General features: G+C 39.9%; 1 protein-coding gene across 6 annotated transcripts in view; it reads left to right on the forward strand.

Annotated features, from left to right (window-relative positions):
* The window catches only part of LOC150083775 (calcium/calmodulin-dependent protein kinase type II alpha chain), a 740997-nt gene that overhangs the window by 162496 nt on the left and 552687 nt on the right, over positions 1-25814 (forward strand). For all 6 annotated transcript variants that reach the window (XM_090378214.1, XM_090378218.1, XM_090378216.1 and 3 more), the window contains exon 3: positions 19555-19614. In XM_090378214.1, coding sequence (XP_090234340.1) covers positions 19555-19614 — 60 coding nt within the window. The remainder of the gene's footprint in view (positions 1-19554; positions 19615-25814) is intronic.

Raw genomic sequence — 25814 nt, forward strand, 5'->3', positions numbered from 1 at the left:
ATTTGTGGGATAGTTTGTCCACATTTCGTTAAAGTGCTTCATGAAAACTAAGCAACCTCCCAAAATCCAAGTGTATTACCCCGGGGGGGATGCGCGCCCCACACTTTGGGAAACTCTGGCTTAACCTCTCAGACTTCAGTTAAAAGAGAATGTAGTGCAACTGTGTATATACAGCTTTCAAAGATAGTTGTATAGTAAATGAGACCAATTATTGATCCACTTAAGAACTCAAGATTATATAATTTTTTAAGGGCAATCTTGGGCCAGTCTATCGCCAATGGATAAAGGCGGTTCTAAAGAGTGTAGTGGAAAATTACCGACCGTCAGTCTAACTTCAGTAGTAGGGAAAATCATGGATGCAATGATCAAGGATGGAATTCAGGATCATTTGGATAGAAATAAAATTCTGAAAGATACGCAGCATTGTTTTATAAAGAGAAAATCATTTTTAACAAATCTGGTTAGCTGTTTTGACAGACAGGGTCACTCGTGAGCTGCATTTAGGGAATAACTGTGACATTATTTTTTTGGATTTCAGCAGAGCATGTGAGTCAGTCCCACATGAGGGGCTACTTTATAAGCTGGAACAGGTTGGAATCACAGGGAAAATCCTTAGGTGAATAGTAGGATGGTTTCCGGGCAGGAGGCAGAGGGTTGTGATAAATGGTTATTCCCCAGATTGGGCTTAATGTAAGAAGTGGTTCCCTAAGGATCAGTATTGGGACCACTGTTGTTTTTGATTTTCTTAAATAACATCGATGAAGGAATAAAGGGCGTGATGTCGCAGCTATGCTTTAATCCAGCAAAGTCTTACACCTGAGGAACAGTAACCCCAAAGATAACTTATACACTTGGTTCGAGTTGAACTAGAAGAAAGGGACTTGGGAGTTACGATACGGTCAGACATGAAGTTCTCCGAGCGTTGTAGACAGGTTGCAAGGAAGGCCCGTGACCTATCTATGATTTATCGATTATTTGATAGTAGAGACAAGGAAGGGATAATCCAGTTTTATAAGGTCTATTGTTAGACCACACTTGGAATGCTGTGTTCAAGTGTGGAGATCGCACCACATAAAAAAACACGTCGAGATTCTTGAAAGGGTCCAGAGACGAGTAACTCGCCTGTTGATATCTGCTAAAGGACGTCCTTATGAGGAAAGACTGAATATGTGGGTTGCACAGCTTGGAAACTAGCACCTTAGAGGCGCTAGTTTCCAAGAATTTGATTGAGGAGTTTAAAGCTCTGAGAGGCAATAGTAAAATGAATGAGGATAAAATTTTCACGGATACAAATGATTCTAGAACTATGGGCCCTAAATTCAGGTTACCGGGTAAGGTGTTTAAACTGGATTGCAGGGAGGTTTATTTTAGCCAGCGAGTTAAATTACTGGAAATAAATTACCTGCATGGGTGGTTGAGACTGACAGCTAGGGGGACATTCCAAGGTCAGCTGGACAGTTATCTATGGGAGGAGGAAAATGCATAGGTTGTCTATTTCCTTTTCTATTTATTTATTTTATTTTATTTTTATTTATTTATTTTTATTTTTTGGTTGGTGCAGCATAATCAAACTTTCTTGCACCATATGGCCATTATTGATACCTACGTTTATGATTAAACGCTTGGCCATTAATATGAATATAATAATGTCTGTTCACTTGATGTCACCACCGCAATAATGTTACTTTACCCCCACAACTGAATGGCAAGCATAGATAAAGGACTGTGTTAATTACTCACCTTACCATAACAAAACAGCCAAAGTTTGACTGAAGATCTCATTTCAGCTTATTTCTCCTAAACCGTCCGATGAAATATTTCGATCAATGGAAAAAGGCGTACCAAGGCCATATTAAATAAACCATTTCTCGCTCCCACGTATTCTGCCATTAAACGTGATAGATTTATAGGAAGAGGGAGGAGTAGATTTGTTAGGAAGAGGGAAACTTATACGCTCAGGCCAAAATTAGATTCGTAGTGCCCACCTATGCTGACTTGTGTAAACTGTGTATATGCTTACTCGATGGTCGGTTTGCCTCTCTGTTCCCGGGCACACTATTGGGTAGCACACTGGTTACCATCACTGCCCTTCCAAACCATATGGAAGCCTGGATTCGAATCTCGTTTAGATTTTAGTACTCTTTATCGACTTTTTCACTCACTGATTGTTCTTTTTTCAAAACCATTTTCTAAACAAAAAAAACTTTCTGTTATTAAATAATTTATTAATGAAAATAAACTATGCAATCTGCGAGCGGAAATAGCAGTTTCCCCCCTCAACCTTTGGCTCGATATTTTGCTTAATGATAAACCCAACCGGAAACTGGGTTTGATTTTAAATCCAGCAAAACAAGCAAACTTACTATACAGTAGATCCAATTTTCAAACTCTCTGTACTGACGCAATATAGTCGTAATTGCTTTTGCGGGGGGAGGAAGCAGCGGATGAATGAAAAACCGTAGTTTAATGGGAAGGGGCCATACGTTCACTTTCCAATAATGACCGATTCAACCATCGAGTTATGACGGCTCTTCCATCCCTGAAGAAGGTTCAGGACTATGTCGAAGAAATATTTTATTTTCAGCACGAAAAGAAAAGGAATTTTTTTTTTTTTTTTTTTTTTTTAACTTAGTGCCGTGCGTGAGTTGAAGGGAGGGGATGCCGGAAACTGCTCTGGTGACTAAACGTGGGTTTCCCTTGAAGTCTCCAAAAGTGGTGATATTGCACCTGTTGATGAGGGTCATCTACCGCCTAGTGTTAAGTATTATATTATATGAATAAAATAAATGTTACCCACCATAAGATTTAATGGGCAAATAGTTGTTTCAGAAATGTAAAATTATGAAACATCGATGTGATAAAATATAAATTTATTTGAGGGTTCCACTTCATTTAATTTTGTGTATTTCAACAGCGAAATGTTTAAAGCTTATTTCAATTTTCTATCTCAAACGTTTCATGGGAAACGCGCCCGTATGATGTACTTTCTATATATATATATGTATCCCCCCCCCCTCTTGTAACATGGAAAGTATTGGCCATTCTAGTCTACATCTGAAGTACGGATGTAGACTAGAATGGAGGATGAAGAGGTCAGCCGATAAAAGTGCGAATCAGGATTGGACAATATGCAGTTCCAAGCATATGGGTGTAACCGAGAGGTAACAGATAATTTGAGATGCATTGTTGAGAGAAAGAACTGTTAGACAGATACAAACCGGAATCTTTAGTCACGGAAGATCGTCGTCACCTCTGTTGACGTCTCTGTACCTGTGTTCACGCAGGTTACAATATCACGTGATGTGGTCTCCTGCGTTTTTATCGTGCGATGTACCGAATGCCAGACAGATATTTTTGTCACTCGGAATGTGTCTGCTATCTCATCAGACAGCATGAACTGTTGACCTCAAATGCTTTCCCGCTGAGAATCTACAGTTCGCGATATTGATCCATTTTATTACCCATCGATTGGACCCTTCTCGCCCTAGAAACTGAAAATTACTCAACAGAAGCGGAATGAAATTTTAACTGGTTATCGCCGTCGAGATGCAATCTTCCGAATTCCATTTGCGCAAGATTAATTTAAATATAGTAGGATGCATCTAAAAACATGCAGAAAATGGAAGAACTTTTATTCCTGTGTTCTGCGCTGTGCTTAGATGTTAGTAATGCATTCGCTCTTCTTTTATTGTGCCACCAAATCCGCCTCTTCTTAATTACTTTCCTGGCTTGGTGCAATATATTTGTTCAATTTCTGGTACTTGCAGAACCCGACAAGTTGAAAAAGGTGTGTCGCATACACGCAAGCGATTTGCTGAACAACACCGTTGAAACCAGTGTACGGATTTCAACACAACATTTCCCACCCCACTGTTGTCCGTTTGTTGGACACAGGAATTTGAGGAGTCGTCTGTGTGTGTTTACATGTTCTTGAGATCCGAAAGAGGCTTCATCGAGGTGAATGGGAGCTGTGGTGGGACCCGGTTGTGTGTTGTAAGTTACTAATCGTTGAGGAGGCAAAAACCCAAAAAAAAAACAATATCAGAAATTCTTTCATTTGTTGACAAGATAAACGAAGAGACTAGCAGAAATGAACAGTTTAGTTACTCCTGTGAATTAGAGATAGGATAGATATACACTGAAAGGACAGAATTCTTGGGATACCTGGTTCCTGGGTAACGCGACGCTGTCACTCCTCTCGCTAGTGGACGAACTCACCGCTTGGCAGATATATAGGTACACTGCATTCACGTAGACGGTAATTCGATGTCAGTATGGATAAACGTCGTTAGTTAACTGACTATCGCCGAAGTGGTAAAGTGTGTGTGTGTGTTTAGGGTCCAACGGCACCAGGGGTTTCCCCCATCTCCGCGTAGTTTACATTGTGGGTGAACCAGTTGACTGGAAAAGCCAGAGATTTAAAAGTGTGTGGGAATTGTATTTGTGTAGTGTCGTGTACCGTTGTTCATCTGGTCATTTAGCCGCTGGACCCCTATTGAGGCCCAACGTTGCCCCACTTTCGCCCCGTGGAGGCAGACCAGGAACTCACTTGACTTAAGTTACTCTGGCAGGTCCTGCCGCTTAATTTCCTGAGATTTCGACAGCTAGGACCTAAAAAAAAAAAAAAAAAAAAAAAAAAAAATTGAAGATATATAAGTGTGTGTGTGTGTGTATATATATATACACATGCAGTTGTAATTTATTTTTGAATGTTTGCATACAGCGCATAGCGTCCATGCATTCAAACGGCAAGAGCAGGGCAGTGGATATGATAGGCCGAGACTGGGCGAAAATTATTTTTGATTTGATTAATTTAGGATGTAGGGCGTTTACATCGTGTATAGATAGAGTGGGGAAGGAGAGGCAGAAGGCTGGGGGGTAAAGGTAGAAGTATGGGGGCGACAGAGTAGATGTCCCCAGGTGGTCAGTGAGGCATGTCCATGCCTCACCAGAAGGAAAAGGAGGATCGGCGGAGAGAGGGGGGACAGGGTGTCTCCCCTCTTCCCGCCTGGGTTTGGGTTTAAAGTAATCGAGTCAGGTGCTCGATTTTGTTCGCCAAAATGGCTTGGTGGCAGTGAACTGCACGATCCAGGTCGGTGTGTTCCTTTGAAAAGTCCAGGGTTGTAGTCATTCTAATGGTTGTAAGCCGTGTCCCGAAGTGGTAAAGAAATTGCACTATCCCCATTCGACAGTATCAAGAGTGTATGGGGAATACGCCATTTCTGGAATAACATCTCATCGTGGACAGCGCTGTGGGCGGAGAAAGGTGGTGGATGAACGTGGCCGTCGACGTCTTGTCTCGCATTGTTTCAGCCAACCTGAGCTGGCTAAAACAGTGCTTCTCTGAAACAAAAAATGCTTCAGTGAAGAGATGCAGATGGCCTGCAAGGATGGACACGTAACCTGGACCGTTCAGAGATGTGTTTAGACGTACCAGAAGTCCCAACCGTGTGCCAGTTGACACACGTTGGACACGTTTAGACAGACAGTGGCACAGATCACCGCCGACTTCAACGAGGGAGGTGCCTTAAACGTCTCCACCAAGACCATCAGGCGATCATTAGCCATAATAGGTAATGGGAGCCGCCGACCCGCCAGAGTCCCATTGCTAACACCACGACACAGGACTCTACGCCTCAACTGGGCGAAAGAACATCAGCACTGAACCTTGAATGATTGGAGATGGGTCTCTTGGTCCAATGAATCTCGTTTCCAGTTATTTAGAGCGGACGGGAGAATGCGTATATGGCGGAAACCGCACGAAGCTATGCACCCGTCATGTCATCAAGGAACTGTTCAGGCAGGTGGATGGTCGGTAATGGTCTGGGGCGTGTTCACCTGACACACGTTGGGACTTCTGGTACGTCTAGACGCATCTCTAAACGGTCCAAGTTACATGTCCATCCTTGCAGACCATCTCCATCTCTTCATGGTCGTCATCATGCACCCACAGGGCAATGGACTCTTCCATCAGGACAATGCGCCTCCCCACAGCCGTGGTGACTAGAATATGGTTCGAAGAGCATTCCACAAATTTTACTACCATGGAATGGCCTCCCCTTCACCGGATATGAACCCTGTGGAAAGGTCCGTTCGAGCTTTGGATCCTCCATCCAGGAATGCGACGGAATTATGGGTAGCGGTGAAGCAAGCTTGGACGGAAATACCTGTGGAATAGACTCAATGTTTCGCCGTGTGACTGCCCCTATCCAGGCAAAAGGTGGGCCTACCCGTTACTAGGTAGGTATCCCATGATTTCTGTCCACTCGGTGTACATTATAATCATAATGTGTTCAGTTGCTCTGATGGTTGGTGTAAGTTGTATTGTTGGCGTATTTAGGCGTATCAGCGACTTAAGACCATATTGCACCGTATATATTGTCTGTAAATTGCGTGTGTTCTCTGGTCGATTTCCCTGTTTGCTGACAGAAAACCTGGGAGAAAACACTGTGCTACCATTGATTGATGCCCCATAATTCCTCGCGTCATCGACGGGATTCAAACTCAGATCTTTTCCACCCGGTTTGGGGAGAAGGACGATTCTATCTGGCAACTGTGCTGCCTGCAAGGAGCGAGGCAACCGTTTATCGAGTTGTTTTTCTAATGGGCCGCACCTGGAACGTGAGTTCATCTCCGCCTCGTATCTATGTGACCAGTACCGCTGTAAAAGGGCCAGAAATTAGTACTGTACGTTTGTGTGTGTTCTGTTATATTCTGGCCTCTTGGGTACACAGAAGCGTCAGTCACCTGGACAGATGATTCTGCGTACTCATCCACACCACGGGAAGGTGGGCCAGTCCCAATGGAGCTCGCACTGTCTCAGTTGGAGACTCTGATCCACCTGATGTTTCCAAAATATGGGCCACATTCCTCTGGGGACCCACTCCAGAGTAGGGGAAAAAAGTTCCCGTGGTAATAAAAAAAAGCAATAAAAATAATAAATTAATTAATAATAATAAATAAATAAAACATATTTCATATTCATAGATCCCATACTGCGCCATAAATAAGTACAGTATCCTGAGATTGTAAAGTGCAATGTTCTATATCACAGGCCAGATCAGAGTCAATCCAAATGTATGCAGATCAGTTCAAAGTCAAAACATTAATGTAAATGGCATCCCAAGATATCCACTGGCCCCTAATACACAATGTGCCCAACTTCCAACCGAGTATTATTTCCTAATAATTAGCTCCACCAGCCAAAGGAACATTATTTGTAGCCGTATAATAATTCTTCTTCTTGTGAAAACATCAGACGCAAACTGCTGAAGAGCAACATAAGAATTCTTGTCACACCAGCAAAGTTTCGTGCCCATGAGATAGTGTAGAAACTGACAAACGAAGAACATCTCTAATGTTCATTATATAGAGGTCAATCAAATAAAATATGTTCCAATTTTCATTTTTTTCCGAATTGACAAGCTTCCGTTCTAGAAAGACCAAAACTACATAGTGTCTCGGTAAAAGATCCATGCCCCGTTAAAAAGGAGGACTTACACTTAGTGATCACTGAATTATGACCACCTACCTAATACTCCGTAGGTCCTCCTTTTGCCCTCAGTACAGCAACTATCCAACGTGGCAATGATTCAACAAGATGTCGTCAGCGTTCGGGAGGTATGGCCAACCAAGCTGTGTGTAATGCGGTCAGCAATGCAGGTATGGAGTTGATTGGTGTATCCAGACGTTTGATATACCTTTCCATAGTGTTCCACAAGTGCTCTATGGCAGGGATGGCCAACGAGTCGATCGCGGATTTAATTTCGGTCGATCACAACGAATTTTAAATATACAGTCATCTTTCGATTTCTGCACCTCGTGCAATGAAATTTTTCAGATGGTAGATCGCGGCACATTTTGAAGGAAAAAAGTAGATTGCATTACAAATTAAGTTGGCCACTCCTGCTCTATGGGATTGATAACGGGGCAATTTCGGAGGCCAATCGATATGCTGGATGTCGGAACTGTGTTCCTCAAACCATTCTTGCACAAATAGTGTCCGATGGCTCGGCGTATTGTCATCTTGGAAGACACCATTGCCATTTGGGAAAAAGTGTAACATAACGGGGTGTAACTGTACTGTAAATTGTCATTTCGATTTTTAGAATGTCTATCAGAATCAACTGTCAAATCGTCAGCAGGAAACAAATTATCTAGAATTAGGTTCACCGTATTATTCCAATCTATTGTTTCTTCAGAACCGCTGAGGACTCTACCAAAAATATCAGTAGAGTGTATCTTGTTTCTAGTAATTTTATATAAAACACCCCATGGGTTATAATTACCAGACGTTTGATTAAAAATTTATCCATGTTAATCTTTTCCGAGTTGCTATAGCTTTAACATAACTATTTTTCAACTTAATATACTGCCTATAAAAAATATCAACATCAACTGTTGGCCAATGTCGGTGACGCTGATATCTTCGTCTAGCTTGATGCACTCTCTTACGCAAAGAGTCATTAGACCACCAAACACATGTACCTTTATTAATATTCTTTTTTCGAGTTGATTTATAAGCAGCCTTAATAATGAGTGATTTATGAATCATCTCAGCAAGTGAAGTGGCAGATAATTCATCAAAAGATTGAACAGAATTATTTGGGTAATCCATAACTATGGAAGCATTAAATGCGACCAAATTGATAGGCCTTATGGAAAATCTTATCATTTGTGGAGTGAGCAGAGAAACAGAATCACATGATAATACCTGTGTTACATTAAAGAACAATACACGATGATCACTAACGGTCCAATCGGAAATTATGTCCCAATTTTGAATATAAGCACCAAAAGCAGAATTCACAACTGTAATATCAATATTAGTTTCACCAGAATGACTGGAATATGTGGTAAGCAGATGAGGTTTATTAATAACTAACAGATTGTGGCTAATAATAAGATCCTCCAGTAGTTGCCTACGCAAATCTACTGTACTGCTAAACCATAAGCTGTACTTTGCATTTACATCTGAAGTAAACAAAATATTCTTAGAACCAATCATAGTAAGAGCTAAATCTTAAAAAAATAAAGTGTCATTAATATCTCCAGTAGGAGGACAATACTGTATATAGAAGATAAAGAAAAGTAGGTAATAGATACACATGTGACACAACTATTACAAAGTCCATGTATTACTGTTACATCCAGATCATCGTTCAAAATAACTATACACGTTTTAGTGTTTAAAGACACTGGTCGTACCACTCTGGCAGTAAGAGCAAAACCAGCGTTCGTAGATACTGGTCCGAGCACAATTTACCAGTATAGGGCTTTTGTATTGAGATTATATCAATTGAATTTTGCTCTGCAGAAATTCTAATTTCGCTTGCAACTGTTTTAGATCTTTGACAATTTATCTGCATAATTTTTAGCTTTTTAATTATTCCAGAATTTACATTCTGCTCATGACTGTCAGAATATGAAAAGGAACTATTCATAATTAACCCGTAATCGTGCCTGTTCTAGAGCTCTAATGTACTCAGGGCAAGTAGGATCTCTAACAGAATGATGATATTGTCTTTTGCGACGTTTACAATTAACGCAACATGTCGGTGCTTCCTTAAAACTGACATTCAGCAAACACATGTTCGTTCCTAGAGCAATGACCGCATGTAGGAGACTCGTGCATACAATGTTGAGTCGTGTGGCCAAAGCTCAGAAAAAAATAACACTTTGTTAGTATGGTGAATCTTTTGAACTTATAACAACCATAGGCTAGGAAAATTCTACTCATAGCCGAAATACACTTAAAAATCTTTGGGGAAAAGCTTATAACCCAATTTACGTTAGATGTAGATCTGGATTTTGTAGCGAAACGAAATTGAACATCGTTCCTAACTTCGTCTTCTGTAAAATCATAATCGACTAAGTTCTTATAATATAAATCTTCAGTTATGTCCTCTTTAGTCAATTCCTTTGGAATGTCGTATGTTAGAAGTGAAGGATTTTCCTTCTTAGGAGCCCCAGAACTAACTTCAGCTAACAAAAGAATTAGGTGCAGTTATATTGATAAGGTCAGTCTTAGAGGCAATCTCTAAAACAACTGCTCGGTTTCTTGCTAACCGTAAAGATTTTATTTTGACATTTTTAAACTCAGATTTGAGTGTTTTGGTCACTAAGTTTTTGACTTCCGTACTTGTCTTCAACTCACTAATTTCTTCAGCTCTCAAAGAATATTTTCGCCCATTTTAACTAACTTCTCACGGGACTGCGTACCATCACGAGCAACCTCTGCAAAAGTTGGTACAGAGAAGACCTGTGACATCAACTTCTTCCTGTATATTTTGAATTTCCGAGTTTGTAACCAGAGACTTATTTAACTTAGACGGGACCAAAGCCGAAAAAGAATTCAACACATTGGCCATTAACGTAGCTCTATTGTTAACCTTCGTATTGATATCTTTTTAACTTTTCATTTTCAATTAAGTAACATTTTCGCAACAGACTCAAGATTCGACCATTTTTCCCTTATTATATTTCCTGTCACTTTAGCCACTCTCGTCACTTTATTCGTTTCACTTGATAGAAAACTCCTAATATCCTTCCTCATAACGAAAAATTGCTCCCATATACCAAGGTAACATCCTGCACGTTGTCAACACTCAGAAGCGGAGAATCTGCCTCAGCCCCCCAATTTGGGGTAGGTATCAGTAGAAGTTTCTTTATCTACCACAGATTGCGTTTCTGAAGAAGTAGAATTTACATCAGACGTATCTCTATCTACTGAAGATTGTATATGTGCATTTGCAGCAGCAGTACTTCTTGTAACTTCTCTAGCATATCTAAATTCAGACAATTTACGTATTTCAGTTTGAGATACGGGCACTTTTGGGGGTAGTAGCGGAGAAAAACCTTCTGCCTCCCCCTTCCCCTCTGAACCAACAGAGGGTTTACTTTCATTATTCACTGTAGGATTCCTTTCTATAATTATGAAATTTAATGAAATCAGTTTAATTACTGTAAGCAAATAGCCAGTTTATGTACAACAATTAGTGAAATGTTGGAAATTAGGGGGGGAGCATCTTTCCACCCCTTCCAAAAATATTTAATGCTAACTTACGATACAAACTCAATTTATTACTGTTAAGTATGTTAAGTTCCTCAATTTATGTTAAGTTCCTCAGATTTCTCATCGGAACTATTAATTTTCTAATCCCACTGTATTATAAATATCATAAAATAATAAACTGTGTGATAAACTGTCAATACAAACTTAAACTAAAAAATAACAAAATGCACAAAACTCTACTTGATTTGATTTAACCAAGTATTAATTTAATAGTAATTAAACAGTTCACAAAATACAGATTACCTGATCTTATATCTGATATCAAAATGCAGTTATTATACAGATTATACCTGATTTCTATGGACCTACAATAGCAGCAAACCAAATGAATATCCATAACAATAGTCAGCAATACTATCTCAATGGCGGCCATTATGAAACCGCCATTGTCAGCAGCAGTCAGAGAAACTATACTAATTTCTCTACAATTTACTGTTCTAAGCACACACACACACACACACACACACACACACACACACACACACACACACACACACACACACACAAAGTTAATCAAAATTCAAAACAGGAGGACCAGAAAACACCCTAACACAATTCAACACCAAACACATAATCTTCTGTGCTACTGCACAGACTTTTGCGAACATACTATGTATGTTCGAATGATGCAGATATGAGTAGTACTCCATTCCTGCACAACGTTTTCCGCATCTTGTTCAATCCATGCCTAGACAAATTCAGGCTGTTTTGAAGGCTAAAGGAGGCTCAACACGCTACTAGGTAGGTGTACCTAATAAAGTGGCAGCACAGTGTATCATCTGCTCAGCCATTTACTGTGCCGCAGTATCAGCCACCAGGACGAACATTACATTAGAAATACCGGATCCTACCACTACCGATGCCGTAGCACATCCGTGGCTAGGATCTTACTTTCAGGCGTCTGAATCTTAGGTTACAATTATTTATAAAAAATTTAAAAATTTGAACTCAATTTTATAACTCAAAATAAGTTTGTGACCACTTAGCCTATCCTGAGGAGCAATACATTTGGACCAGATCTATGTATCCTGATCAGCATAGTTCCCGTCCCTAACCATGGGGAGGTGGGTCGCCACTATCTATCAGGGCTCTTTTATTAAACATTTCATTAACAAATTTGTTAAAAAGAGCAAAATTATTGCAATCTGTGAACAGGATCCCCAGACTATCCTCGTCTAATACTCCTACAAGCATTTCTAATCTCCTGCTTATGTCCAAATATGCGTTGCATTCGAGCATCAGATGTTTGGAAGTTTCAACTTCTCCACAAGCACACAATCCAGAGCAATGTAGCCCGAGCTGTGACAACTTATACTTCAGGCCATGTCCAGTAATTAGAAAACTCGCTCTTAACCCAAACTGTAACCAGGGCTTTAACCTACAATCTACCAGTCTCACATCAGGCAGGAACATGAATGTTTGTCTACCTTTTTCAGAGGTTTCCCAACTCGCTTGCCAAAGACCAGCTATCTCAGTATTTATTCTTATCTTCTCGTCTCGAACTTCATTCCTAGAGTATTCTCGCCCATCTTCTGGACAGGAAGTCACACCCAATATGGTTTTTCTGATATTATTCTTGGTGAAGTATATGAGCCCTTTTAGTAATACTTCAAAATAAGCAGGTTTTCGTCCCGCCAGTACCTGGAGTGCATCAGAGGAAACTGTACGGCATGCACGTGTAATTCCGAGTAAAGCAAATCTTTGAGCCTGTATGAGATGCTTTTGTATTATAGTCTTATCAACTCGGTGAACCCATGCACCAGAGGCGTAAGTTAGTATTGGGACAAATAAACTCTGGTATAACATATTCAAGGAGCGTCCTTTTATGCCCCAGTCTGTCCTTACTACTCTCTTGATTTTAGCGTACAGCATTCTTGTTTTATCCTTGATGTAGCGGACATGTTCAGTGAAGAACAGCCGTTCCTCTAACTGCACACCCAAGTATTTTGTCTTTTTGGCATAACGTATTGGTTCTCCTTCCGATTGTACTGTAGGATGTCTGTTCATGCTCAATTTACCCTTCATTAAGGTCTGGACAGTTTTTTCCTTGGATATTTCTAGTTTGTTCAACTTGGACCATTCGCTCAATGAACTCAATGCATTGTCTGCTCTGGTCTCCAATTGAGAGCGGGAATTAGCACTGATTAACATCACTAGATCGTCCGCATACGCTATCATATCTACACCAGCAAAGCTATTTTGGAGAAAAGTGTCAAACACCATATTCCAAACGTATGGACCCATTACCGAACCTTGAGGGCATCCCCGGTACATAGGTCTGATTATCTCACCATAATTATTTCTTATAATCACTTTTCTTTCCTTAAAATAATTCTCACATACTTGGTATAAGTTTTTAGGACAACCAATTTCTCTGATCCTAGCTAGGATACTCTTCCACCAGAGCCTGTCAAAAGCACCACGAAAGTCAATAAAAACGGCAAGAACATACCTAACATTGCCTCCCTCAACAGTGCGGACTAGTCTATATATAGCGTCCTCTGTGCTTTTCCCAGTTTTAAATCCAAACTGAAGCTCAGAGGACATAGACTTTCTTTCATATCTAATCATTAGACGACTCACACAGAGCCTTTCATATACTTTGCCCAGCACTGGAAGGAGAGCAATGGGTCGGTATGCCCCAGTCTCGTTTAACAATCTGTCTGTTCCTTTAACTATCAACTTTACGTGTGCTTCTTTCCAGGCCCCGGGAAAGATACCCTCCTTTATGCATTTGTTATACATTCCAACAAACGCCTCCGGAGTCAGTTCATACGCTTTCTTCATTACGGAAACTTCTATCCCGTCAAGGCCCGGTGTCTTATTATTCTTTGCCCGGTTAATTGCTGCACACACTTCGTCTGGTGTAAAATCACTTTCTTCTTCTGTATCTTGGAATTCTTGACATAAATTATCAACAGCTTGTTCTTGGTTTTCTATTCGCGGGAATAAGTCGTCCAATATCCTGTTCACAGATTGTTCCCAGTTCAAAGTTTGTCCATCTTCGTTTCCAATAGTAGTGGTTATGTCCAATAGGCTCTTTTTATTGTTAATAATTCTTAAAATTTCCCAAGGATCTTTGGATCCTTGCTCTTCGATATATTTCTTCCAATGAGTTAATTTAGATTTATTAATAGCTAATACATAATTTCTTCTTTTCTCTTTATATTGCTCAACATAAATTCTAACTAAATCAATATTACAGTTCCTTCTTTGCCTCTGACAATCTTCTCAGTTGATTGACTTCCTTCCTGAGATTAGTCAACTCATTAGTCCACCAGAAAACTGGTCTAGAAGTAGTATTTCGTTTCTTCATACTGCGAGTGCAAGCTTGCAAGATAACATTTGTCAGTTCTTTAACGTGATCATCGGCGGCAAGGTCATCCCAGCGAACTCGTCGCATCAGACTGTTATAAATTTCAGTAAACCTTGGCCATTCAGCGTCCGTTATTAAAAATCTTTCTATTTTATTCCAACTTCGTATTGAGTCCAGAGGATCGATTTCAAACAGAATCGCGTTGTGGTCACTCGTAGTCAAGTTCTCGACAACTTTCCAGTTCTTTATTTTATTTCTTATTGCTCCTGTAACAAAAGTAGCATCTATATATGAAGTGCCATGTACAGTATTATAGGTTGGAGGATGTCCGGATTCATTAATTACCTCCAACCCTGTTGCAGCTATATACTCCTCCAGCAGATTCCCTCTGTCATCGGAGTTTTCACTGCCCCAGAGTGGAGAGTTGGATTTGGTATCTACTCCAATAACAATCCTCTCAGACCCCAGTAGTCTATGCAACTTCTCTAAATACGTTAAACTCGTATCTAAACTTTCAGAAGGTTGGCAGTACAGAGCCACCATATAGAGCCTCCCGAAGTCCCCAATGAGTTCAGTACATATTGCATTCTTGTTACATAAAGTAGCCACTTTCGTAACGACTATATGTTTACTCCGAACTATTATTGTCGCATTGGGTAATACTCCCTCCGAGATGACTCTATATGATCTCGGGTAACATCTTACCTGCTCTGCCACCGCATAAGGCTCCTGAAGAATTGCTACTACAATATCCTTTTTCTCCATAATATAGTTTACTTGCAGTGCTACACTTTTGGCTCTTTGAGCATTTAACTGTAAGATTTTTATTTTAGCCATAATTAATATTTCTTTTATAAATTTCTATAGCTTTGCTGTATTCTTGGCAGTTTTTACTGATAGCAGCATGATCCGCTGCGACTCCGTTTCTTGTACAATTACAGCATCTTGGTTGTTTGTTTTTATTTGGACAATCTTTATATGAGTGCTTGACTTCACCGCAATGACCACAATTCGCTTCTTTTCTACAATATTTTGCTACATGGCCGTACATCATGCATTTGTAGCATTGAGTCACTGGAAAGATCTCCTTGAACCTATTAGCCGACCATCCAATTAACAATCTTGATCTACATTTCACCCTTTTCCATACGCTTGCACTAAATTGAACAATCCAGTTCTCAGTGTCCTTGTCTTTAGTTTTATTTATTGTTAATACTTGGATTCCGTCACAACACTTATTTTCACTCATACCCATTTCACTAAAGTTCTTTGTCCATAATTCTTTAGGAAGGTCTTCTTTCTTCATTCCCTTTTCTACATCAAAGATAACGACTTTTGGCAAAATAGATCTTGGAACCATACTCTTCAATCCTAACGTATCCAGCTTGGAACAACCCTTGATCTTAGCGATATCGTCATCAGTTGCTGTTTCCACAATAACACCTCTGTCTCTTATTGTTCTTATATTTTTAACCTTCACTTCTGTCAAAATAGGGCGGATTTCTTTCAGCACATCCTCTTTTACTTGCTCGCTTGTTCGATATTTTTGTGACACTGCTTTCAATATAATCTTTTTGGATGGTTTCTCATGAAACTCAATGTCCTTTTTAGCAATTTTCGCATATGAATCTTTTTTGCTTCTTTCATCCTTTTTCTTGAGCCTTTCTTTCAATAGGATGTTCTCAGTGTAGACATCGTATGCTTTAGTCTCCAATTGGTCCCAGATTTCCAATATCGTTCTTATAGAGGCAGTTGGAACCTTACTTAATTTGTCCCAAAGAAAGGTTCGTAAGCGTTCTCGCTGATTATGGACATATTGAAACTCTTCATGTTTCGACTTAATCCTGTCATCCTTCTTTTGCTTCTTACTTAAGGATCTTTTTGATGTACTGGCATCAGATTCATTTCCTTTTGCCCTTCTTTTCCTTTGAGCATTTTGAGAAACAGTTGATGCTTTCTGTGTTATTTGTGAGGTTCCAGCAACCGATGACGATGTGCACTTCACTGATGTTCCAGCTAGAGACCTATCAGCAAGGACTTCTATCTCTGCTAAATCTTGCGCTTGAGTAAAAATACTCTGCGTAATTTCATCTCGCTCTTCTTCAGTCAGCTCTGAAGCAGCTGACACTATTTCTTGACTCATTGGGTCCAGTTCACTACTACTAGACGACATTGTATAAATAAAATGCGAACACTATATACACACTTAAAAACCAAATGTCAACAATGACAAGTGGTAAAATATTTACAATATCAAAGAGCAAGGAGCCAACAATCCAACGATTCAATTTCTAATGCAATTCTAAACTTTAAACTTTAAAAACAACCCCAGTCCAAGTCAAACAGACCGGGGTCCCAGAACTTAGGACAAAGAAAAAGGGCACGGAAATGCAAAAAATAAATTCCCTCGAAACCCTCTGCACCAGTTCAGCCCGTTTAGCCGGCAGGGGACTCGCCCCGTGCCGCCCGCCCCAGACGACGTGGACGTAGGGCCACTAATCCAAGACTTGCAACTCGTGCAAAGAACAATATAAATCAGCACACAACTAGAAATTTCAAAAATTAAAAGCTAACCTTTTACTTTTTCAGTAGTCGGCCAAAATACAATATGCTCAAATTTGTCCCCAAGATTAGCCCTGGGGCGCCACCAGGACGAACAGAATAGAAACAAGAGACTAACAGAAAACAAACAACAAAGAAAAGGAACCAACCAGCCTGAAAAAGAAGGCGACACTAGAAATTAGGCCAACGACCCAGTACGGTGCTATTGCCCATGGAATTGTCTGTAGAAAAGATGTTGGTTTCTAATTATTTAATGGCCCATCTGGTTTCATTCTCGTTATTTTCTGGTTATTTAATGGCCCATCTCTTACAAAAATCGACAGATTTTTGTAAGAGATGGGCCATTAAATAACCTGACTGCCTTCTTTTCAATCGAGTCAAAATCTGGAATAGGGGGGAGAGAGAGCGAGCGAGTGCGATTTGGGGGCGAAAAACTATCATATTAGGGCCACCAGAAGAACGATCTTATCTACTCGTGTATATAGTGTGCATTCTCTAGTCGATTTATCTGTTTTGACAGACGAAAAATCCGAATTTCCAAGGTAGGGGGAACCTTATTATCTACGCCTGAGACCCATTAACTCACCTACTAAGTTTCGCTTCATTGGCGGGATTCGAACTATAGCCTTTTCCATGTGGTGTAGGGAGAACGGTGATTGTGCCCTCCGAGGGAAAAATACCTCGACATGTGAGAACAATATTCTAGCACGCAGTTGAGGACATAGCATGATGACTCGATATCTAGTAAACCAATTAAATTTACCTGGTTCTTTCTAGTGCTTACATAAGTAAAGAAGTCTGCTGTTTTTCTTTGCATCCTTTGCCAAAGATTTCTCGTAATTTCCCTTCGCTTGCCTAACCGCCTTTGTGACTTGATTACAGACTAGCTCATATCTACCGTAGGCTTCTGTGTCGGCTGATAGTGTATATGCATCCCATGCATTTTTCTTGCATCACTGCCAAAGAAGGAACAAAGGGAAGAGGTGGTTCTCAGTAGGAAATATGGCCACCCCTAATGTCGATGCAGGCTTTGCACCGCCTGTCCATACTTAGAACAATGTTGTTGATAAGTTCTTGCGGTAACATCGTCAATTCCTCTATCAGCGCCATCTTCAGCTGGTAAACATTTTCTGGTGGGTGTGGACGTGCCGCTAGGCGTCTCCCCAGAGCGTCCCATATGCGTTCGATGGGATTTAGATTGGTGGAACGGGCAGGCCAATCCATACGAACAATGTCCTCACTTTCCAAAAGCATATCAACAGCTGCAGTGCGATGGGGTGGGTGTTGCGTTATCATCCATAAACACGAACTCGGGGCCAATGGCACCTCGGAACAGACGCACATAGGGAAGGATTACCTCAGTAGAGTAGCGTGCACCGGTTACAGTACCGCATTCCAGTATCTGGAGTTGTGTACGTCCATCCAAGATAACGCCTCCCCAGACGAGAACACCTCGACCGCCATATCGATCCCTTTCAGTGATGTTTGCGGGGTGATACCGTGTGCCAACCTCTCGCCAGATTAGCTGACGTCCAGAAACGCTGCTCAGACTGAATCTACTCTCTTCGGTAAAGAGTACCTTACCCCATTGCGCTGCTGTCCAGTCCTTGTGTACTGGCCGTCCGGCAAACAGTTCACCTTTGTGGAGTCATCTGGCCACAGTAAACCGCGATATCTGCGTCCTGTGCAGCTGGTTTGCAATGGATCCCGCGGTCTGGTGTCGGTCCCTTTTGGCCTGTAGTATATAGCTCAGTATATAGCGGTTATCATTGGGTGTTATTTTTCGTGGACGACCACCATTGATCCTTCGAACAGCTGTACCTGTCGTTCTGAATTCCGACCACCCACGTGAGACGATGCTATGGGTGATACCGAACTCTGCAGACACACTCCACGCACTTCGACCTTCCTCGAGCTTCCCAATTATTCGACCCTGGGTAAAGTCATTCAGCTGTTGTCTACTGCCCATTTCGTTGTCTGAAACCAATCGAATGTCTGTAACAATCTGTTCACCATTTGGTAATTTGCACAAAGCTGCTGCTTTTATCTGTTTATGTTGAGCCCTTTCATTATGATTCAAATTTTTGCATGTGCACCAGCTTTCTACCGAACGGCCACAGTTATGCAAATCGCTACAGGCTGTTTCGTTTGGTTTTGTGGGTGCAACCTTTAGAAATAGTGTTGGTCCTTAAGTTTTGCACACTAGTGTAGTTACCCTAACACAGCCCATGTATTTACAGTACTTGTTTCATGATGAATCACAGCAGGCTTTGAAATCCCCGACAACTTGTTTTTCAGGCTGCTGCACGTTCCAGTAATAAATTACTCTCAAGTCCGTATTATAATGAAGTGATTTCGTTATCCGAGGAAGGCTTGGTCACGTTCACTTTAGGTAATCCACGTCCTACTGTACATAGCAAAAACCTTCACTGCCACACGCGGGGGGGGTGAGGATTTTGCTGCTTCTTTTTTTTTTTTTTTTGTTATTGAAGTGTTTGTCTTAGATTTTTAGTTGCTTACTTAAGTAACTTAGATTTTGTTTAGAATTTAAATCACTTTTGAAGGTTGTATGATAGTAACTTAGACTGTGTTTTTGTTTTAGATTTCCAGAAGCTGGAACGTGAAGCACGAATATGCCGTAAACTGAATCATCCCAATATCGGTAAGCATTTTCCATCTGTTTCCTACAGTTAGTTACGTTATTCACTAGGTGCTGTTTATTCACTTGGCATGGTAGATGAGTATTCCACTTTAGGTTCATTGTTTCGCTTCCAGAGGAACGAAAAAGCACGTGGGGTTTTGCAGCTTCTGTCAGTAATTACCGTGTTTCTTGTTCTTTACATACAAAAAAAAAAAAAAAAAGAGAGAGAGAGACAGACACGTTTTACCCCACTAAATCTCTTCATCTGATCAGTTGCGATTTATTGTAATACATATTTTCACTTTAACCTTTAATTTCCCTTTTAAAGTCAAGAAGAATTAACTTTTAACCCTTTTTTAAAGATAAACGTAAGCTGCATTAAACACATTCGCCTCCCCATCTCAGATAGCTGTATAGTATACTGGCATAAAAAGTTAAAGTATAAATATAAAACTGTACTCATTTGCAGTATAATCGATACAAGTCGATGAAAGTACAATATTACACAGTTATACTCATTGTGAAGATTATCATATCATTTATGAAATATGTAAATTAGCTGTAGTTGAAAAGGAGTGTCAGTATAAGAGGACGCAGAGCTTAATTGGTGGTATGTTACCTTCCACAGTTTGGCAGCACTCACAGTGGTTCTGATGCCTTTTAATAAGAGTAGTCAACAGTCTGGTAGTATAGAAGCTCTCCCTTTCAGGAGAGCCTGCAGGCTCTGTGTACGGCCGAATTAGTCCCTCTGGGTGTAGGGCTGCTTGCTTTTCCCCCCCCCAGAAATCTGAGTTTTTCATCTAGTAAAGTAAGCAAGCAAACTGATTACAGATTATGCAGTAGACTGATTTCTCGTGGCATTCCTGCAAAATGGAGATAGTTGACTCAAAATTAGTCTTTCATACTTACTCCGTGGGATTCGGGCTCGAGACCTCTGTGGCCACTCTGTTCAAGAAATACACTCTGAAGGAAGTTCCGCACCAGTTGCACCCAATGACGAGATAACTCGTCCATTAGAAACTGGTAACATCCATAAAAAGTCTTGACGTGAAGTTCCAAGCATTTCTTTTTTCCTGTATATCACAGTTTTTTTTTTAAGGAAAAAATCATTCCTTAAAAAATCGTATTGTGGACTGAATTTTCTTTCCAATTCATCACAGCTAAGAGATGGTTTTAATTGGACCCAGGAGTAGTTTAAATTGGCCCTTTGCTGCAATGGATTGAGAGAGCTAAACTACGGGATACAGTTTGGTCGGAGATATTTCGTCTGCGGTGACATCAAACTTGGAAGAGAGTTGCTGTGTCCCCATTTGCCGGTAGTATTCAGCAGGCAGAGAGTGATGAGATTATTTTGTTGTATTTCACAGGAACGTATCCGTGCCCAGTCTCAGTGTACCATGCCTAGGATGACTTATTTTTCGATTGATACCATTTTCACACAAGGAACATTACAAAATTTGTACAATCCAAATGGTAGAACCATTCACAGTCATTAAATGCAAAGGTAACCAAGGGTGCGGGCATGGTATGTTTGTAATAGATTTAAAAAGGACATTGCCTGGACATGCAGTGGATCCCATATAAGGGACCCAGTATCACGCAGTGTAGCCCCATATTCAAAGTCTTCTCTGCCGTTATGGACTTATAATTTTCAAATATTTATTCCTCCCCCACGATCAAATATAGATGGTCAAAGATTGCTGTATCGGCGCCTTTTGCAAAGGCAACTAAAATCCTTTATGGCAACCTATTGCTTCATGTAAGAAACATGGGACTGAGAAACGCTTTCGAGTTTGTCATCGCTGATTATCAGTGAGTTGTTAATCTGATTTTGCACACAAAAAGGAACTGATAAACCCCTTCCCCCAATAACGTAACAAGTTATTATGCGCCGAAGCTGTAGAATTTTTTAGTATTTTACTAAAATAGAGATGGGAAGGTATAATTTTATTTATTTATTATTTTTCCCGCTAAACTTTTCTTTTGTGTGTTCTTTGTTTTTATGGAAACTATATAGCAGGCTTATTTACATTGAATTAATTGATGCGAAATTGGAAGTGGCGGATGTGCAAAACCGATAGTCATCAGCTTTTCCTGAGAAATACGGAGCTCTCACAGCACGTGTGAGATGAAAAGAGAAAGTCAACACTGTTCAAATATTTCCACAACAGTCATTTCTTCATTGTGTATTTTATGTCAGAGGTTCCCAAACTTTCTCGGTTCACGGCGCCCTTAGTGTCTCAGTAATTTTTTCAAGCGGCAACCAGACCAAAAGAAATACCTAACAGTTCCGTTTAGTAGTTAGTTCACAGTTTCAGCATTTCTTATTAAGTTATTTGGACCTATCTCGAGCTAGCAGTTCGCGCGGTGTCCGACAGATGTCGAATATCGCTGTGTTTCCCTCGAAAATTTAAAATATTCCGCGGCGCGCAGTTTGGGAACCGCTGTTTTATGCAATAAACATTTAATTCCATAATTATTTTCATTATCTTTTACATTGTATACAGTTAAAAGTTATTTAAAAGGTATTTTTAAAATTCTTTATGGACATTCCAGAAGGTCAAGGACCAATTATAATTTTTCCTATTGATTATTATATTCGATTAACGCGTTTCCGTTTTGCGCGATGCGCTCGCGGGACGAATTAATCGCGTTAATCGAGGCCAGCCTGTATATGCAGTATATAATTTTATTCTTTATATAGAGGTACTAAGTAAACATCAATATAGATCACCACAAAATTAAGAAGATACTGTACACCTTTTTATAATGAAATAAAAATATAAATTAAAAAATATTAAGTTTAAATAACTTAAACCCAAATTACGTGACACCCCTGGAATGCTGTTGCGGCACCCAGGTTGAAAATCACTGCCTTAATGTTTTAATTAAACTAATCTATTCAGTGTGAATGCAGCCGTCAGTGATTAAATAAACTTAATAGAAATGTCTCCTCCATTCAATCCTACTGACATTTTACCTACATCAGGTTTACTTAATGTTCGTTATCTTGAACAGATTGTAAATGATCATTATAGTAAAAAAAAAAAAAAACCTGCAAATACTACTTCCAGAGCGAAGCCTCGCTAATCCTTCTTACCCAAACCCACCGGATTCGCTACGCTGCCATTGTCGAAGTTCCAATTTGCTGAAGGGTAATTTTTATTAAATCAGTAGTGAGGCTTGCTGTGGTACCTAGTGCTTGGATTAAAGAAAAAAAAAAAGAAGAAGCGACAAGAACACATGTTGTGTTTTGTAGAATGAGAATGTGTTAAGATAGATGAATGGAGTTAGAGGGGCTCCTGGGGGCTGCGCAAATTGAAGAAGCAGATCGTGCGGGAATGGCAAGAGAAGGGAACCCAATTGTGCAGACCCCTTTTACTCGCGACCGGGGATATTCCCCCCACGGTTGAACCTGGCGATATGGTAGTTTCACCACCAATATTGATGGTGAATTTAAGAACTGTTCCTAAATTGAAACGCCTGTATCAAAAATTTGACTTCTTGTTTCAAACGAAACCTAATTGGATAAATTTTAATGTTGGCTTAATTAATATTATATGAGATATTATGATATAGAGGATATTCGCGCTGTCAATTTTGGCTGTGTTCTCTTATCACATTCGCGTGTGCAGCTATGCCTGATAACTACCAACCTATTACTATACAGAATACTGAATACAATTGCAAAACCTTTTGAACTCTTACCCTCACCCTTTTATTAGTAACCCCAGAGTAACGTACCAACTGTATGCTACTACACTAGAGTAGTGGAGAATGAAAGGGACCTGGGGGTAATTGTGCAGTCAGATATTAAGTTTTCTGAGCAGTGCAGACAAGCTACCTGAGCAGCTCATTGGGTCTTATCAATGATATAGAGAAATTTTGCTATCAGGGATAAGGAGATGATTGTCCTCTTGTATAAGGCAATGATCAGGCCACACCTTGAGTACTGCATACAGGTCTAGAGGCTTCATTTTAGGAAGGATGTAGAGCTGCTTGAACGAGTACAGAGAAGGGTAACGAGATTGGTGAATGGAATAAAGGGTTGCTGTTACCAAGAAAGGCTTAACTTCTGCGAATTGCACCGTCTGGAGACTTAGGCACTTGTGAGGTGATTTGATTGAGTGGTATAAAGCCTTGAATGGTTTGGAGCAAGCTCAATGTTGATGGAATTTATGAATAGATGTGCGGAAATTTGGTTCTTCCTTGATATTCAATTGAGAAAAGACAATTGTCGAATATATACAGTATTGTGCGGAAATTTGCCTTTGCCAGCGGGTGGTTGATAGTTCGATGAAACTTCCATCTGTCGTAGTGGAGGTCGACAACTTAAATAAGTTCAAGGCAAAACTGGAGAAGTATTTGGAGTGAATGGATGGGTGAAATGCGAAAGGTTTTTTTATTATTATTATTTTTTTTATTTGGCTGATGCTATATGAGCTTCCTTTCTTGCATCATATGCCTATGCTAAATGTCTTCCCCGTTAGTTGTAAGAAAGCTTGGAAACCATCGGCAGTATTGCACACGCATCACGCGGTCCGTTTTTGCGGTCCATTCACTAGTGTTAATTGCATAATGTTTTTTAAGAGCTTTCCTTGTTGAACCATATGAAACGCCTGCTTTCTATTGCAATTTGTGAATCGACTATGGACCTTTGGTGCTATCAGAAATGGTCCGTACATTGTCTTTTATTAAAACTGACGTCCTGCCGACTTTGGCGCGTCTGAAGACTGAGCCAGTTTTCATAAACTTGTAAATCAACTGCCACACTGTGTTAAAGGTGGTACGTGAATTTTGAGATACATTTCCCCAAATTTCGGCTCGACTTGTATATCACCTCTACAGCGAAACACGTGTTCCACCAAAAATGCTTGGGCCTCAATGGAAAGTGCCATTTTCACAAAGCTTGCACGTGTCCAAGCAGCTTACTGTTTACTGATTGTTGGGTATTGTGCTAAGTGCAAGTAGTCGCGTACGCTACCTAAAGCGTGTAGTAGTGGCATGTGATGCAAGAAAGCAAGTGTATGAGCTTATGCAGCATGAACCAAAAAAAAAAAAAAAAAAAAAATCACACCATTCCCTCCAAATGCCTGTCCAGTTCCTCCTTAAATTTATTTAACCTGCCAACTTTCACAACGACAGATGGAAGTTGACTGATGGTGTGTTCGAGACTTTCTTACTTCCAGCATCCAACAAATACAGGTGCACAGGGACTTTTCTCTCACTCTGTGTATATACAGTACCCATGTCATTATATGAGTACGGTATATGGAAATTATTTTATTCGTCTCTTGGACAAACCTAGACTGACAATGAAAATGTTTTCTGTTTGTCCTTATTCAATTATGCAGCATTCTAAATTGATTAATTTTCACAACGCATTTAGAATGCTGTTTGTTCGGCAGACTGATTTTTACAACACAAGCATGTTGGACACGTGGCATTCTAAATAGATGCATTGTAAAAATTAATTAACCCGTTGAACAGAACTCGATATTTATTAAAGGGAAAAAAAAAGTTTTGTTTTTAATTATTTGATTTTAATGAAATTCGAAATATATGTTTCGATAAATGTTTGTTAAAGAGTCCAGTTGTTTGTTATGTGTGGTATAAGTTGAAGTTGTAGGTTTTGAAACATTTGCGATCTGTGGTATGTGACGTGTTTTAAATTTCAGCTGTTGACACCATGCACGTAATGGGCCCTCACCGCATTTAACCCATAATGAAGAGTATGATTATTGTTAATTTTATTTGAATATCATTTGCTAGTCTCTTTGAAGGATTTTAAATGTTTTAAAATTATATTTTACATTTTAAATCTGTGTTTATTTGTACAATGTGATAAAAGTAAGACTAGCCCTGTTGTTTAAATGCGAACGTGTAGGTTAGTGCAAAAGCATCATTTCAGCACCGAAGCCTTTACCCTTAAATACTGTATTTTAAATGCGAACATAAATTTTTTTTTTTTTTATAAATTGAATGAATCCTCCATTCTGTAATCTTTGAAAAACAGTTGTAAGAGATTAATTTTTACTTAAACAGTGTCTTGTTTAAAAGGTCTTTTGATCAAGTCACCATGTTTATTCTATACGCCTTCCCTTTTATCTAGCATATTGTCCACCATCCAAAACAAATAGAAAATTTTCTTTTTGTGTAGGATGTTACGTCATACATGTATCAGTAAGTAACCTCCAGATACTTTAAGGTTTACACTATGC

The sequence above is a fragment of the Mastigoproctus giganteus genome, chromosome 7 (assembly GCF_048544385.1).
Source record: "Mastigoproctus giganteus isolate SK-2022 chromosome 7, ASM4854438v1, whole genome shotgun sequence".
Classification (NCBI taxonomy): domain Eukaryota; kingdom Metazoa; phylum Arthropoda; class Arachnida; order Uropygi; family Thelyphonidae; genus Mastigoproctus; species Mastigoproctus giganteus.